Below are 18854 nucleotides of genomic sequence, written 5' to 3' on the forward strand. Positions count from 1 at the left end.
GTTTAAACTAACCCTTAATTCTAAGGGATTCTAAGAGGTGAGAGAGAGAGAGAGAGAGAGAGAGAGAGAGAGAGAGAGAGAGAGAGGGAGGGAGGGAGGGAGGGAGGGAGGGAGGGAGGGAGGGAGGGAGGGAGGGAGGGAGGAAGGAAGGAAGGAAGGAAGGAAGGAAGGAAGGAAGGAAGGAAGGAAGGAAGGAAGGAAGGAAGGAAGGAAGGAAGGAAGGAAGGAAGGAAGGAAGGAAGGAAGGAAGGAAGGAAGGAAGGAAGGAAGGAAGGAAGGAAGGAAGGAAGGAAGGAAGGAAGAGAAAGAAAGAAGAAGGGAGAGAGGAAAAGGGGCAGCTAGGTGGTGTAGTGGATAGAGTACCAGTCCTTAAGTCAGGGGGACCTGAATTCACTATGGTATACTAAAAATGCTTTTCTTGTTACTCTTCACATATAATATTCCCATCTTTGTGCACTTGCACTGACTTTCCCCACTACCTTGGCGCATGCTCCCTTTATGTCTTATAATTCCCTAGTCCCTTTAAGACAATCAAGCAATACCTTCTATCCAAGAGCTTCTTAGTCAAGGATATATGGATCCATAGAAAGGTTTCAGGGGTTTCATTCCATAAATTGGATGGGAAAAAAAATTATCTCTATAATTTCACTAACTGAAATTGACATTTTCTTCAATTAGAAATGTAGAAAATAAACAGCTGTAGTATTAGCAATATACATAAGACTTTGTCACCATTGGAAATCACATTTCCATATCACAATGTTGTATGTATTTCAAAGTAGCATTCTTCAAAAATCAGAGTTATATAAAAGTAGAATGGTTTTCTCTTTATTAACAATCTTAAAGCAAAGGGTCAATGACGACTGATAAAGAATGCTTTAGAACTGACTTTTCAAGTACATAAGATCCTTTTTCAAGATCAGATGGCACTTCTATAGAAACCCTTTCCCAATCCACTCAAGTTTTCTAATTACCTAGGACTACTCTGAATAAATTTCATATATGATTATCTATATGCAAGTTACATCTTTTGTTTTCTTTTTGCTTAGGTAATTGGGGTTAAGTGACTTGCCTAAGGTCAAACAGCTAGGAAATGTTAAATGCTTGAGACCAGAATTGAATCCAGGTCCTCCTGACTTCAGGGCTAGTGCTCTATCCACTGTACCACCTTACTGTTCCTGAAAGTTACATCTTAAAAATAGAATGAAGCTCCGTAAAAGCAAAGAATCCAGAATCTAGTAAAATATTTTTGCATTATTGTCCAACAATACCTAGGGAATCTATGTTGTGCTGCAGACACAGTTATATTCACAATAAAGAGGCTCAAAAGTTCCTTCCACCTATAATCCATCAAAGCTAATTTTATTTGATCATTTTTAGAAATACAAAAGGGTAAAACTTCACATCAAGAAAAGAAATTTACACTAATTCATACTTAAGATACTGAGAATGATTTTCTTACCCAGACCGATGTCTGACAACATCTCTGCTCAATCTGTCAGCCAGGTATGAACCAATTCGATCTAGTTTCTCCGGGGCAGATACAGCATAAAAAGTCAGTTTCTCCATATCAGCTTTAACAAGACCATCCTAAACATAAGAGAGAGGGAGGAAGGGAGGGAGGAAGGGAGGAAGGGAGGAAGGGAGGAAGGGAGGAAGGGAGGAAGGGAGGAAGGGAGGAAGGGAGGAAGGGAGGAAGGGAGGAAGGGAGGAAGGGAGGAAGGGAGGAAGGGAGGAAGGGAGGAAGGGAGGAAGGGAGGAAGGGAGGAAGGAAGGAAGGAAGGAAGGAAGGAAGGAAGGAAGGAAGGAAGGAAGGAAGGAAGGAAGGAAGGAAGGAAGGAAGGAAGGAAGGAAGGAAGGAAGGAAGGAAGGAAGGAAGGAAAGAAGGAAGGAAGGAAGGAAGGAAGGAAGGAAGGAAGGAAAGAAGGAAGGAAGGAAGGAAGGGAGAGAGGGAAGGAAAGAAGGAAGGAAGGGAGAGAGGGAAGGAAAGAAGGAAGGGAGGAAGAGAGGGAAGGAAAGAAGGAAGGGAGGAAGAGAAAGAAAGAATTACTTTTTTTCCCCCCTCCACTTACACATATTATTTTAAGACTCATTTATTTCAGAAGCTTTCAAGGTTAAAAAGAAGGTTAAAGGGGACATAATTTATATAAAAACTACTAAACAAAATAATCAATCATAATTTTCAAATATATATATTGTCAATTAATTGATGTCTTCTTGGAATGAGAGATAGGCAGTCTATAAAAACCTAATGAATAGTTTTTTTTTTGTTAAAAAGATGAATAACCAGAATTTCTATTGTTTCTAAAATGTCTAATTCTACCTTTGTGTCTTAAAATACACTAAGAATCATTCTTTAAAATAGAAACGTGTTCAAGTCATGATTTTATTGCAGTATTCTTACTACCTAGTAAAAATAACAACTTCTATTTTCATAGAACTTTTAAGTTTAGAAACACTTAAAGCATGTTAATGAAATTACGACCTCCATTTTATGAATGAGGAGACTGACTTTCTGAAAAGTCATGACTTGGCCAAGACGACACAACTAATAAAGCTTTCAGAGCTGACACTAAATCAAGATATCCTCTTACATAGGCATTTCATGTCTGTTAAATCCTTGTTTCTTTTTTATTTGTAGTGAAAACAGAATGAAGCCATAAACTTTTTTTTTTTTTTTTTTTTTTTTTAAACACTACAGGCATTGATTGTTAAATTCTGGATGTTTTATATTGAATTACTTGCCATCTAGGGAAGAGGGGAGGAAATTTGGAACACAAGGATCCATGCTGAAAAATTATCCATGCATGTTTTGAAAATATGAAGTTTTAATTAAAAAAAAAAATTCTGGATGCTTAGGATTTTATTCTCCAGAAAATTTCATGTAAATCCTTTCCCCCAACCCAGCACCAGAAATTAATTCACTTTTTAAATGAAATTTCAAATAAACCTACAACAAAATTTAGATTTTATAAATTAAAACTTTTTAAAAACTGATTTATCTATTATTGAACTCCTTAAACTAAAAAAACAAAATAATAAAAAAAAATCTACATTTTTGCTTCAGTATTGGATAAACATCCAAATTCCTTACCCTTTCCTTACAGGCAGTTGGGGAGCACTTGACCTGGATTCAAAAAGGACTGAGTTCAAAGCATGCCTCAGACAGTTTTAAGTTATATGATCATGGACAAGTCATTTAATTTGGCTGCTGCCTCAATTATCTCAACTATAAAAAATGGTGATAATAATAGTACCTTTCTTACAGGGTTGTTGTGAAAATCAAACAAGATAATATTTATAAAGTATCTTGGTAATACTTATTTTTCTTCCCCTGAAGCAAGAAAATCTTCATTCAAATCCTACCTAAGACATAAGATCATAATTTCATTAACATGCTTTAAGTATTTCTAACCTCATGCAAATTGAGAGATTTCTCAAGGCTCAGTTCCCTCATCTATAAACCAAACAATAAAATAGTAACTGTAAAACAGAATTAACAATATTTACCTCAGTTTTTGTGTTATACTGAATATATCATTCTGCAAAAGATATATAAATATATACTGTATGTATATACACACATATATAATGTCACAACATGGTATAGAAGATACATCATTGGGGTCATGTGACTTAGAACTTAATTCTGCCTTATTTACTTAATAGTTGCACAAGTGTGGAAAAATCACTTAACCTCTCACAGAGACACAATAATACTTGCTCTCCCTTACTCACAGGATATTGTGATAATAGCACTTTGCGAACAACACTATTTAATGTGAATTATAATTACATTAATTTAACAATTTATTAAATATCTCTAAAACACTGTTTTTTTAAAAAGTAATTCCAATGCTACTTTTGCAGTTTAACTTTTCATATTTTACCCAAATAGATTTTTATTCAGCACGAGTGTCATGTCTTGTACTTCACTGTATTCCACATAGCATCTTGCAGATTCAGTGTTGTTCAATAAATATGTTGATAAGTTGTTTTTGTATGTCTAAATTTTCACAAATACATAAAAACTAGCAATAAGTAGAATCAAAGTTTAAACCAAGTAAAGTCATTCTATGGTTGTTGTTATCATTAAAATGGTGGGGCACATTAAAAATGGGATAAACCAGACATTCAAGCATTTTTCATTTACATTTATGATCAAATAAAACCAGGTGATTCATTTCTAATGTGAAAATCTCAAAAAAAAAAAAAAAAAAAAAAAGAAACTGTTTTTATACTATAAAGCATTTAAAAGCAAAGAATTTTTGTTATTATTTTTATTTAAGCACTACAATCTGAGATAGAAGCATAGTAGGTAAAAGGGTATATTATACATGGGCCTATATAATTGAAAGCCCAGTTCAGAATCCTTTTGTTTATCTGGTCTTTTTTTAATCTATGAAAAAAGATTTCAAAAATGTTAATATGGATTATTAAAAAGACAATCAACAAGGAAAAGTACTGACCCTCCTCCTAATGAAGTTTAGACATAAAACTATAGCAAGGAAATTAGAAGAAGCTTGAGAAGAGAAACAATAGAGAGCAGAAGAGGAGGAAGTGAAAGAATCTGGCAAATAGATCAATAAGTGGGAGTCAAATTTACTTTTGGATCTTCAGGAAATATGTTATCCACCAGTCGTTTGTAACGAGGGCGCAAAGCAGCACAGCAGCAGCATACTCCTATAAAATAAATGAAGGTAAACAATCAATAACTTTTTTTAAAAAGATTACAGTAGATTTTAATAAACAATTTATAAGAAAACTTTCATGCATTAAAAGAAATTTAAAACCAACTTATGTAAGCTAGCAATTTATATCTCTCCCTCTCTCGTCTGCCTATACCCCCCCCAAAAAAATCAACAATACTTGGCCTCCACTTCTCTTTTTGTACTCTAATTTTCAGTCTCTTAACCCTAAGTTAGGGATTGAAAGTTGGCTTCTAATTTCATCATTTAAATGAAACTACTACTTCAAAGGTTACAAATTATTTCTAAATTGCTCAATTCTATGATTTTTTTTTTTTTAACTCCTCAAGTGTAAATGACCTCTGGTATTTGATGTAGTAGATCATCCCTTCCACTTGGCTGGCCCCTGTCTCCTCCCTAAGTTTTCTTGACAGTGTTCTCAGATCTCCTCCCTATGTAATGGCTTTTTCTGTCTTCTTTGCTGGATCATTGATGATCTGTCCTCACCCAAGCCAACTATAGCTTCTAACATTCTTGTATCTTTCTAAATCTTGTTCCAAGTAATTCCATAGAGCTTCTATAATTCAATTATCATCCTTATGCAAATAACTTCCAGCTCGCGCGCTCTCTCTCTCTCTCTCTCTCTCTCTCTCTCTCTCTCTCTCTCTCTCTCTCTCTCTCTCTCTCTCTCTCTCTCTCTCTCTCTCTCTCTCTCTCTCTCTCTCAGAGAGAGAGAAAGAAAGAGAACCCACAACAAGTGCCTTTTAGAAATTCCCAACCCACCAAAGCATTTCAATGGTGAAGCAACTAAAAGGCAAAATGAAGAGAGCTCTGGACTTGTAGCCAGGATGATTTGAATCAAAGTGTGTTTCAGAAACTTACTAGATGCATAGCCCTGGGCAAATCACCTTTAGATTTAGTTTTCTCATTAATAAAATGTCACATATCTCACAGGTCTGTAGTGACTATGCTGCTGTGGAGATCAAATTGAATAGTATATATAAAGTACTTTGCAAATCTTAAAGCAAAAGCATTATATGTTAGTTAATAAACTCAAAATTTCTAAAGCATAATTAACATTATATAAAATGCCCCCACTCTCCCCAAACTATCTTTCTTCCTAACATTCCTATTTCAGTCAAAAGCAGAAGTATCTTTCTTAGCCATTCTAATATAATTAAGAATTTTTTTTTACTTTTCACTTTTAAATGGTACTAAGACTTTTGAAATACTATATATGTGTGTGCATATACATATATATACAATTATGCATGTATGTGTATATATGTTATTTGTTATAACTGTAGAATAATTTGTTTTAGTCAATACTAACCAAGACTTCTCCAAAAGGTCATTAAACCCTCTAATTTTACAATGGAATAAGAATGTGAATAGAGGTATCTGACCAAAGTATTACTTATATTCACCTAAAATTTTCTTTACCTTGAATTCTATTAGTCTAAACTCCAAACACTGACCTCAAGTCCCAAATTTCCAACCATTAAACATCTTGTGAAAATTATTCTAGCACCTCAAGCTTAATATGTCCAAAATCAATTACCATCTTTTATATAATATCTACTTCTCCTGAATTCCTTCTTTTGAAAATAGAGATAATATTATCTCAATCATTCAAGCTTGAAATCTTAAATTCATCTAGTAATTGATTTTCTCTATTTTCCAAACAGGCAAACAATTTCCAAGATCCTATTTAATCTTGAGTGGAAAGAGCACTGGATATCAGATCTGAAAAACCTGAAATGAAATTCTAAATTCTTACTAATAAATAACTTACCAATTAGTTGTACGTATGGGAGCTTTGGTTTTTTCCTCTACAAAATAGGAATAACTAGAAACTACCTTGAAAAATTGATACTTAGCTCAAATGAGAAAATACTGATGTACTTTAGAATTCTTAAAAGTTTTATATTGTTGTGCCAGGGTTTTCTTTTATTGTCCTGATTCAGTTTCCCTAAACTGTCCTGCTTCAGTTTCTAATAGTCCTGCTCAATCCTACAAAATCACCCCTCCCTCCTAATCATCAGAATATTTGATAAGGATATTTTAGACATCATGACCCCACAGCCCTTCCCTACTGATCAGAATGCCTCTCCCAATCCCAGAATGTTCAGTGCCTCCCCCCCCCACTCTGTAAGAGTCCTGTTACTGCTTTTAGCACTCTGTCTACCCCAGTATCTGGGCCATGTATATATGTCATTGAGAACTCACATTGTTTGCTGGATTCTGGGAGAGGAGAGTCTCATTCAGACCCGGGACCAAAACATCGATCCATTTAGTCCCAGTAAATCTCTCCCTTTCAAATAAAATATTAAAAACTCTCTCTAATCTCTTATCTTGCCTCAGTTTCTCCAGCATTACAATATGTCTATTATTTTATGTCAATGTCATTATTATTATTGTTATTAATTCCTCTTCTAAGTTTTTCACATTCAGCTTCTACTACTATAGAAGTTCTTCATCTGGTATGTATAAACTTGTTTTATTTATTACTTTCATAACAGTACTACAACACACTGCATTTTATTTTATGTTTTTAAAAACATTATTCTGAGACTGATTCCACAGGTTTCACCACACTACCAAAGTTCATGACACAAGATAGCTTAAGAATTCCTGCTAATCTTACTAGAAATCCAATTCTCACTGCTATCATTTTAATTTAGGGTTCCATTACTCCTCACTTTGACTGATGCAATATATCCAGTATCATCTAGTATCTGTGCCTCCAGACTTTTCCCCTTTTACTCCTGTAAGTAAAAGTACCATTCAACAGCTCAAAAATCTTCAATGGGAAGTCTTATTGTTCAGTTGTATCCAACTCTTTGTGACCCCATTTAGGGTATTCACAGAGATACTAGAGTGGACTGATATTTCTTTCTCCTGTTCATTTGAGAGATGCAGAACTGAGGCAAACAGGGTAAAGTGACTTTTTCAGCCGCATAGCTAGTAAATGTCTGAAGTGAGATTTGAATTCAGGAAAATGAGTTTTCCTAACTCCAAAACAAGTATCCAATAAATAGCAGCTGCTCAAGAAAACTTTACATTGAACAAAGCAATTTCATCTCAATCAATGTCAGTACTAAGAAAAACTAATTGTATTACTCTTCTTAGATATAGATGATGAAATCAAGATTAAAAAAGGACTAACAACCTAAATATGATCAGAAATATACTACTTATGTTCTCTAACCATCTTTGCAATATGAAATCATATGATCAACTGATCTGGGTTAGAAAACAGCAATTAATAAAAGTACTTTTCACTTATATAGTCATGAGTGGTTGATAAAAATCAATACAAAACCTAGATTTTCTGATTCCTCATAAATTTATGCGTTAAGTAGTACAAGTTTTATTCATATTGCCATTGCCATCTTACAGATGAAAAAAAAAATACATAAACTAGGGAAATGTTAGGAAACAGAGAAGCAACAAGATAGGTTGAGATCCAAGTGATAAAGAATCAATACCTAACATTTTAACTTTCTCTAAAGATATCAGAGTGTACCAAGAGAACATTGTACACAACAATAAGATTATATGATGATTAATTCTGATGGACTTGGCTCTTTTCAACAGTGAGGTGATTCAGGCCAATTCCAATGGCCTTATGGAGAGAGCCATCTACACCTAGAGAGAGCACGGAAGGGACTGGATGTGCGTCACAATAAAGTATTTTCACTTTTTTTGTTGTTGTTTGCTTGTATTTTGTTTTCTTTCTCATTTTTTTTTTCTTTTTGATCTGATTTTTCTTGTGCAGAATGGTAACTGTGGAAAAATATTGTGGAAATATTAAAGAACTGCACATTTAATATATATTGGATTACTTGTCTTCTAGAGGAGGGGAGGGGGAAGGAAGGGAGAAAAAAATCTGGAACACAAGGTTTTGCAAGAGTGAATGCTGAAAACTATGCATATATTTTGAAAATAAAAAGTTTTTTTTTTTAAATACATCATAATCAAGATTGTTTGCAGAAATATACTTGAGAAAGAAAATGATTAAGAATACCAATTTCAAAGATAGTAAAGAAACAACAATTTTGGAAAACAAAGGAGTTACAGACTTTAAAAATAACGGCTATAAGCAAAAGTCTCTTCCTAGTAATAAGCAATATTTAGAATTCTATCAAATGATAAAGTGATGTCTATTTAAGTATAAGAACAACAACAGAAATTTTTCACAATTATAGTGGAGGCTTATTTAATCATGACGAAAACATTCAATAATATAATAACAAATATATATATATATATTTTAACCTACTCAAGCACAGAAATGAAGATGTGTCCCTTGCTGAGTTAAATTCATACGGTTTTTCCAGGTCAGCTGTGGATACCTGAACATAGTCCTTCATTTTGTATAAGACTTTTCTAAGTCTCCTTCCTCTATGTCCTGTTTTTATCTGTCATGGTAAGCCACTAGCTCACCTTACTTCTAATTAAGACTGATTGTATTGTATGGGTAACTTATCTACCTTGTCTGTGACATCAATTTAAAGGTATCAAACACTTGGAAAATATTCCACATCATTCCCATTCAACAAATGTAAGATTAATAAGCTGTCATAAATACATTATTTTTAGTCTGATTAAATTTTTTTTTTGGTATGATTTTAAAATACAATTTTAGTAGCAGATTTCTGTTGATGGTGAACCATTTCTGTGAACTGGCTGAAATTTCACATTGTAAATATGTTTTAACTGTCTTCAATATTTGGTCATGTCATTTTTTGGTCATAACACCTCAATGTCTCTCCACTAACAAAAATCATAAAATCCCACCTTCTCAGGCTGACAGTTAAGGCCACCTACAATTTTTTTTTTTTTTTTGCCATCCTTTTTGACATTATTTCATGTTTTCCATTCCATGTAGTCTACTCTCCAGACCAATTTCTCAGGATATTCTTCACTTTCATGCTTCTTATTTATATAATTCCATAAGTAGAAATTCTGCCTATCATTTAAAGTTTGTTTAAGTGCCATAATCTCCATGAAGCTAGCTTCTCCATCTCTAAATCAAAAATAATTTCAAGGATTTTTTTTCCTACTTTAATTTATGGCTTTCATTTGCTTTTTTTACATGCTTCCAGATATATTCAACTTAAGAGGGGAAAAAACAAACGCACACACACACAATTTAGCACAACTTATTGACAAAGCACCCATAATTGTATACCTAACCTAGAGAAGGAATGTATTACAACATCCTTTCTTCAGAATCAAGGATTGTTCACTACAATGAATCTGTATTCAAAAAGCTTTTATTGATTTTTTTGATATATGTTATATTCTTGGTTCTGATTTGTTCTATCTGGATTACTATATAAAAGTTTTTTCACATTTGTCCAAATTTTTCATCTGTTATTTCTGTCATTGCAGTGTTATATTAATGTATATATAAATTAATGTTTTTTCTTCAACCATTCCTCGATTTGATGGGGAAATGTACTTTGCTTCCAGTTTTTTAATATGACCACAAAGAGTTGCAATCCATATCTTATCATATACTTGACTTTTTCTGTCATCAACCTTGAAGTATTTGGCTCATCAAAATAATTTGTACTATTCTCACTTTTATATATGATTAATGACCATTACTAATCTTCAATCTCTCCTTAATCTGCTGGATGCTACTTTGCTGCCTATAAAATGTCCACGTCATTTCCACCTTAAAAACCTTCATTTGGGCCAGCTACATACAAAAGCTATTATCTTATTTCCTCTTCTCTTTAGTGACAAAACTCTTTTGAGAAAGCTACCTACAACTGTCACCTCCATTTCCTCTTGTCTCATTCTCTGTTAATTCCCCTTCAGTCTGTCTTATTTTGGGAAGAAGAGAGCAGAGGAAAGATAATGAGGGTTAAATGATTTACCAGAGTCACACAATTAGTAAGTGGAGAGACTACATTTGAATTCAGGTCCTCCTGACTCCAAGGCCAGTGTTCTATTCACTTCAACACCTAACTGCTTCCAATCTTCAACAGAAGAAAAAGTACCCTCTCCAAAGTTAACAATGATCTCTTGTCATCAACCTACATCATCTTGTTATCAACGTGTCCATCATCTATTGTATTCGAAAGACCTTTTCTCAGCTCTCATGCTTTCCCACAATAATGAAAGTGATTTCTTCCAAGTACTCTCTCAGCTGTTTTCAAGACATTATTATTATTCTCCTGCCTTTTTGATCACTCTTTATCAGCCTCTCTTACTAGTCTCTGTTCAGTGTCTGTGAATCATAGATTTCCCCAAAGTTCCCTCTTTTCTTCTCACCTTAATCAATTACTCCTGATAATGATCTCTACTTCTAAGGATCCAATTATCATCTCTATATAGATAATGCTTAAAATATATTTATTCAGCTCTAAACTTTCTCCTGACTTTCAGTGTCATAGCAAAAACAGTCTATAGATCTGAAATTCTACATAGCCATTACAGAACTCCTTCTCTTTCCCCCTTTACTCTCCACTTTCCAAACTTGCTTCCTACTATTATGAAGAGCCCCACATCATTCTCCAGGTTTGTAATCTCTAAGTCACTCTCAAATCCTCACTCTTACACATCCCACATAATCTATTTCCAAAGCTTGTTATTTCTATGTTCATAGCATTTGTCCTTTGCATCCCCCTTCTTTCTATGCACACAGCAGACATCATGGTACAGGCCTGCATCACCTCATACTTGAACTTATGCATTAACCTTCTGATTGTCTCCTTGTCTTAAGTCTCTTTCAACTTTTTATTCCATTCAGCTAATAAAAATGAGTAAGTTACTTAGATCATTACCACCTTAAAAAACTTAAAAGACACTCCCAGAACTAACTCTGAAACCAATATCAAGAAAAATCTGAAGCTTGGGATAGTGCTCCTTCAACCCCAGGAACAGATCCCCACTTTAACATACAGTTAAAAGTAATAAAATAGGCTGTAAAATGAGCAGACAACAAAGTGAGCAAAGAACCTGCCCACAGAAAGTTGCTATGGTAAGAGGAAAGATAAAAACACAAACTCAAAAGGTGACAACAAAGTCAAAATTGGTCTCAGCCCCAAAAATAGTTCCTGGGAAGAGCTCAAAAAAGACTTTAAAAATAAAATAAGAGAGATAAAAGAAAAACTGGAAGTGATTCAAGAAAACCATGATAAGAGTCAAATGTTTAGTAAAGAAAGCACAAAAAAGAATGAAGAAAATTACACCTTAAAAAAGAGAACAAGCCAAATGGTAAATAAAGAAGGCACAAACATCCAATGAGGAGTAGAACTCACTTCTTAAAAAGCAGGATTAGCCAAATGGTGCAATGGTATAAAAACTCAATGAAGAAATGCAAATGAAGAAAATAAATCCTTAAAAACTAAAATGGGGTAAGTAGAAGCAAATGATTCCATGAAATATCCAGAAATAAAGAAATAAAATCAAAGGAATAACAAAATAGAAGAAAATGTGAAACATCTCACTGGAAAAACAACACCTAGAAAACAGATCCAGGAGAGAAAGTTTAAGGATTATTGGACTATCTGAAAGCCATGATTAGAAACCTTTCATAAAATTATCAAAGAAAAGTGCTCTGATATATTAGAACCAGAGGATAAAATAAAACTTGAAAGAAGCCAACCCAACAAAACTGAGTATAATTCTTTTTTAGGGAGACAGGGAAATGGACATTCAAGGAGGGCTTCTTAAATGTTCCCCACTTGCAAACAAAGCCTTTTTGCCTGAGAAGTTTTTATATAATCCCAGTTACATAGGTATATAAAGTAAGTGTATAAATCAAACATTTACTGATAAAAAATTATAATTTTACAATCCCTACATTCAGGTCCAAAACTCTGAGTCTTGACTCACAGTTTAAGAAGCTGGGAAATACAGGACTTTCAAGTATTCCTGATGAAACAGCTAAAGCTGAATAGAAAATGCGACTTTCAAATATAAGAATCAAGAAAAGCATAAAAAGGTAAACTGGAAAAAGAAGCCATAAATGGTTCAATAACTGCTTATATTCCTACATGAGAAGATGATATCTGTAACAGTTAAGAATTTTCTCATTATTATAGGAGTTAGAAGTAAACATAAAGAAGAAGGGTATGAGATAAAAATGACAGGTTGATATCTAAAAAAAAGAAAAATTAAAAGATCAAGAAAGAGAAAGGCACACAGAAAAGGGGAAAAGGAGAAGTAAAATGGGGTAGAATATATTATATCAAAAAGGCACAAAAGAGAGTTTACAATGTAAAAGAAGATTGGAGGGGTGACCTATACAAGGGGGATGGGTAATGCTTAAGCCTTACTATCATAGGAATTAGCTCAAATAGGGAATAATATACCCAATCAATTGTGTGTAGAAATTTCTATTACCCTACAGGAAAGTAGGAGAAGGGAATAAGAACAGGGTTATCTGAGTGGGGAACAGGTAAGGATAAAAGGAAGGACAGATTGGGGAAGATGATAGAAGCAAAACACTTTTGAGAATTGAGAGAGTGTAAGGAAAGAGAGAAGGATATATGAAGAAATAGGATGGAGAGAAATATACAATCAGTAAATAATAACTGAAAAAAATTTATAGAAAATGTTTCTGATAAAGACCTCACTTCTACAAATATAAAGAAAACTGAATCAAATTTATTTTTTTAAAAAAAGCCATTCTCCAATTGTTAAGTGGTCAAAGAATATGAACAGGCAGTTTTCAGATGAAATAATCAAAGCTATCTGTAGTCAAATGAAAAAAAAGCTTCTAAATCACCATCGATCCAAGAAATATAAATTAAAACAAGTCTGAAATACCACTATACCTATCAGATTATTAATGCGACAAAAAAGGAAAAATGACAAATCAGTTGAAGGTAATGTGGGAAAAGGAACTAGGTAGCACAGTGGATAGAGCACCAGCTCAGTCAGGAGTCTGAGTCAGAAGAATCTGAGTTCAAGTCCGACCTCAGACACTTAACAGTTCCTAGCTGTGTGACTATAGGCAAGTCACTTAATTCCAACTGCCTCAGCAGGAAAAAAAAATCATAGCTCTAGAGCTAAAAGGACTATTTAATTGGTCATATAAAATAAAACATAAAACAGTTTCTTCATTTTGCTGGAGTAATTTCTTAGTGGAGTAATTGTTCCATTCCTTTGCCTGATATTCAATTCAGTATCACTCTTTTGTGCAATCTGACCTCATAATCCTCTCTATGTACTTTTATCATTCAACTACACTAGACTACTACTGGAGAATATTCCTTTGCAACTTTTTTCTGATATGTTTGACACAACTTCCTTCCTATTTTTCACCTGTTATACTCTTATGCATCCTTTAAAAGCCCCATTCAACTGATGCTGAGTGAAATGAGCAGGTACAGGAGATTCACCAACAATACTGTTTGATGATCAATTCTGATGGATGAGGCCATCTTCAACAATGAGATGAACCAAATAAGTTCCAATACAGCAGTAATGAACTGAACCAGCTGCACCCAGCGAAAGAACTCTGGGAGTTGACTGTGAACCACTACATAGAATTCCCAATCCCTCTATTTTTGTCCGCCTGCATTTTTGATTTCCTTCACAGGCTAATTGTACACTGTTTCAAAGTCCGATTCTTTTTGTACAGCAAAATAACTGTTTGGACATGTATACATATATTGTATTTAACTTATATTTATAAGTTAACCTGCCATCTGGGGGGAAGGAGTGGGGGTAAGAAGGGGAAAAGTTGGAACAAAAGGTTTTGCAACTGCCAAAAATTACATATGCATAACATTTTTGTAAAAATTAAATAAATAAATAAGTAAATGTTTTTTAAAAGTCCCATTCAAGTGTTTCCACCTTTCTGAAACCTAATTTTCCCAGATCTCCAAATACTCACTACCCCATCAAATATGGACTTTTTTCCTTTGCCCTACTCCCCCAGCTCACAAAGCATCTTGCTTTGTATCCTCTAATTTCTTTATTGATTTGTTTATACTATATGTCTGTCCCCTAGACACAAAAGGAAAAAAAATTTCTTATTTCCTCTACAACTGTACTATTTGATAATGTACTGTACTACTTGATAACTGCTGGATGAATCAAATTAAACCCAATGGGTAAAAGTACATGCCAAAAATATTACAAAGGAAAAATCAACAACATTTGATTAATACTATGATTAATAATAACAAACACTTAAATTATGCTTTAAGCCCTAATCTTAACAAGTCCGAGAAAAATGAGGTTTTTATATAGGGAGAAACTGAGGATCAAAATGTTTACATGATTTGTTCAGTATCTCACAACTAAAATATGTCAAGGGTAGGATTTGGATGCAGTTCTTCCTGATATCAAGTCTATAGCTACTTATCCACAACATACTGCCTCTTCATAATGTTGTTTCTGCTAAAATCACAGAGAGGATCATAAAAGGATTCAGTAACAGTGCATGGATCTCACCTTGAGAAAGGTATCTCTCTATTAAGAGGACCTTAATCCATTAAGGGAGTATTTCATTACACCAAGATCTTTCCACATGTAATCGCATACCTTCATTCCTTTCATTCTCAATTTCATCATTTGCTCTTTCTTCCCAAGTAAACACACTAGGGAAAAGACAGACACAAATGGATTATTCTATTTGGATTTAAAGATAGCATTCTTCCATCTTTCTTCCATCCATTTATTGTATCCCAAAATTTATACAGTAGTTGTTTACAACTCAGGAAACTTTTCCCAAAAAACATGTGTAAATTCTCACACGACATCCCCAACAGCTTTATATACTATATGTCTGAAGTGTAGCACCAATCAGAATAGAGGACTGAATTCCTACTTACAACAACATTTCTAAAGGAAAATAAGTTTATTGGAACAGAGGGAGGCAGGGAGAGAAGGAAGGAAAGTAACTAAGTACAGAGAGATGATATAATTTGCCCAAGATTTCAAAAGGAGTTTGTGTGGAGTAGTAAGAATTCAAATCCAGGTCCTCTCCAAATTTGGCATGCTTTATATTTTATCATGCTATTTCTAGCAGGATTTAGTTTGGGATTAAGGAAAAGGATTTGGATGGGGACTCTAAAAGTATGGGTAAGAGAAGTCATGGATGTTCTATAGATCCTTTTATAGTTATACAGGAAGAATGGAATTTGAGCAAAACTTAATAAAGAATACAGATCTCTGAAAGCAGTAAAAGAACAGGAATATCTGAGGAGAGAGTGGGACACGGTTTTGCCTTTTCACTTCTATTTCTCCTTGAAGAAAGCAAATGGTAGATGATGACTAGCTACCAATAGGCAAGAAAGATGACCACCAAATCAAGTAGGAGATGGGATGATACACCTATCTTTTCAAATACTAGCTTCTATGATTCTGGATGCTGCAATGAGACAGGGAAGTGGGTGAAGGAATAAGACAGGGATTGCCACCTTTCATTCTTTGGTTTTTTTTTTTTTTTTTTTTTTTTAGCTGCTTGTCCCTTCACATAAGAAAAAAATAATATTAATGTAGTACTATCATTCTTGTCATGGGTTTCACAAACATTATTGCATGGGATCTTCGCAATTATCATATGTAACTGAATGCAAGTACTATCACCTTCATAACAACACAGAGAGAGAAACAAAGGCCTAAAAAAGGTTAAGTGATTTGCTCATGGCCATAGAAGCATACATTCAGAGCTGAAAGGTACCTTAGAAGTTATCTCAGCCAATGTCCTCATTTTGCAGAAGTCTAAGTGTCAGCCCAGAGAAATGAAGGGACTCTCTGCCTTATGCCACATATGTTAACAAGAAGCAGAATCAAGGCAACAACTCAAGAGCTTGTACTCTATCGAAGCAACAAAAATATCCATCCCAGAGCCTAACTGACCCTCCCCCCTCTCCAAGGTGAAAGGACTTATTTAAGACTGTTAAATTGAAAATATAACACAATCTCACAACTGGATTCTCTGACCTAAAGCTTAAAGTAGCAATCATTAAAGAAATTTGTAGGAGTCATATCACAATAGCCTACTGTTTGAATTATTACTTAGCTGAAAAATAACAATAATTCTTCTAACATACTAAGACACTCAATGAAGTACAGATCTTTTTTTTAATTAATTAATAATTTTTATTATATATATATATATATATATATATTTTTTTTTTATAATATTATCCCTTGTATTCATTTTTCCAAATTATCCCCCCTCCCTCTATTCCCTCCCCCCGATGACAGGCAATCCCATACATTTTACATGTGTTACACTATAGTCTAGATACAATACATGTGTGTGAATATCATTTTCTTGTTGCACAATAAACTTTAGATTCCGAAGGTACATGTAACCTGGGCAGACAGATATTAGTGCTAACAATTTACATTCACTTCCCAGTGTTTCTTCTCTGGGTGTAGCTACCTCTGTCCATCATTGATCAACTGGAAGTGAGTTGGATCTTCTTTATGTTGAAGATTTCCACTTCCATCAGAATACATCCTCATACAGTATTGTTGTTGGAGTGTACAGTGATCTTCTGGTTCTGCTCATTTCACTCAGCATCAGTTGATTTAAGTCTCTCCAGGCCTCTCTGTATTCCTCCTGCTGGTCATTTCTTACAGAGCAATAATATTCCATGACCTTCATATAACATAATTTACCCAACCATTCTCCAACTGATGGACATCCATTCATCTTCCAGTTTCTAGCTACAACAAAAAGAGCTGCCACAAACATTTTGGCACATATATGTCTCTTTCCGCTCTTTAGTATTTCTTTGGGATATAATCCCAGTAGTAGCGCTGCTGGGTCAAAGGGTATGCACAGTTTGATAACTTTTTGGGCATAATTCCAGATTGCTCTCCAGAATGGCTGGATTTTTTCGCAACTCCACCAGCAATGTATTAGTGTCCCAGTTTCCCCACATCCCCTCCAACATTCATCATTATTTGTTCCTGTCATCTTAGCCAATCTGACAGGTGTGTAGTGGTATCTCAGAGTTGACTTAATTTGCATTTCTCTGATCAGTAGTGATTTGGAACACTCTTTCATGTGAGTAGATATAGTTTCAATTTCTTCATCTGAGAATTGTCTGTTCATATCCTTTGACCATTTATCAATTGGAGAATGGTTCGGTTTCTTATAAATTAGGGTCAGTTCTCTATATATTTTGGAAATGAGACCTTTGTCAGAACCTTTGTTTTTAAAAATATTTTCCCAATTTGTTACTTCCCTTCTAATCTTGTTTGCATTAGTATTATTTGTACAGAAACTTTTTAGTTTGATGTAATCAAAATCTTCTATTTTGTGATCAATAATGATCTCTAGTTCTCCTTTGGTCATAAATTCCTTCCTCCTCCACAAGTCTGAGAGGTAGATTATCCTCTGTTCCTCTAATCTATTTATTATCTCCCTCTTTATGCCTAAATCATGGACCCATTTTGATCTTATCTTGGTATATGGTGTTAAGTGTGGATCCATATCTAATTTCTGCCATACTAATTTCCAGTTTTCCCAACAGTTTTTTCCGAATAATGAATTTTTATCCCTAATGTTGGTATCTTTGGGTTTGTCAAAGATTAGGTTGCTATAGATGTACCCTTTTTTGTCCTTTGTATCTAATCTGTTCCACTGATCTACCGGTCTATTTCTTAGCCAATACCAAATGGTTTTGGTGACTGCTGCTATATAATATAGCTTTAGATCAGGTACACTTAGACCACCTTCCTCTGAGTTTTTTTTCATTAGTTCCCTTGCAATTCTCGACCTTTTATTCTTCCATATGAATTTTGTTGTTATTTTTTCTAGGTCATTGAAATAGTTTCTTGGGAGTCTGATTGGTACAGCACTAAATAAATAGATTAGTTTGGGGAGTATTGTCATCTTTATTATATTCGCTTGGCCTATCCAAGAGCACTGAATGTCTTTCCAATTATTTAAATCTGACTTTATTTTTGTGGCAAGTGTTTTGTAATTTTTCTCATATAATTCCTGACTTTTCTTTGGTAGATGGATTCCCAAATATTTTATACTCTCAACATTTGTTTGGAATGGAATTTCTCTTTGTATCTCTTGCTGTTGCATTTTGTTAGTGATATATAAAAATGCTGAGGATTTATGTGGATTTATTTTGTATCCTGCCACTTTGCTGAAATTTTGAATTATTTCTAGTAGCTTTTTAGCAGAGTCTTTGGGGTTCTCTAAGTATACCATCATGT

At 34.1% G+C, this 18854-nt stretch overlaps 1 protein-coding gene across 8 annotated transcripts in view; it reads right to left on the reverse strand.

Moving 5' to 3' along the window:
- EFR3A (EFR3 homolog A) overlaps positions 1-18854 on the reverse strand; it is a 138506-nt gene that overhangs the window by 89835 nt on the left and 29817 nt on the right. For 6 of the 8 annotated variants that reach the window (XM_074265440.1, XM_074265442.1, XM_074265430.1 and 3 more), the window contains exons 2-3: positions 4607-4683; positions 1463-1590 (exon numbers count right to left, since the gene is read on the reverse strand). In XM_074265440.1, the coding sequence (XP_074121541.1) occupies positions 1463-1590; positions 4607-4683 (205 nt within the window). Of the gene's footprint in view, positions 1-1462; positions 1591-4606; positions 4684-15116; positions 15140-15206; positions 15263-18854 lie in introns of those variants that run through there. The other 2 variants (XM_074265447.1, XM_074265454.1) reach the window with 2 other exon arrangements.

This window comes from Sminthopsis crassicaudata, chromosome 1 (genome assembly GCF_048593235.1).
Source record: "Sminthopsis crassicaudata isolate SCR6 chromosome 1, ASM4859323v1, whole genome shotgun sequence".
NCBI lineage: Eukaryota > Metazoa > Chordata > Mammalia > Dasyuromorphia > Dasyuridae > Sminthopsis > Sminthopsis crassicaudata.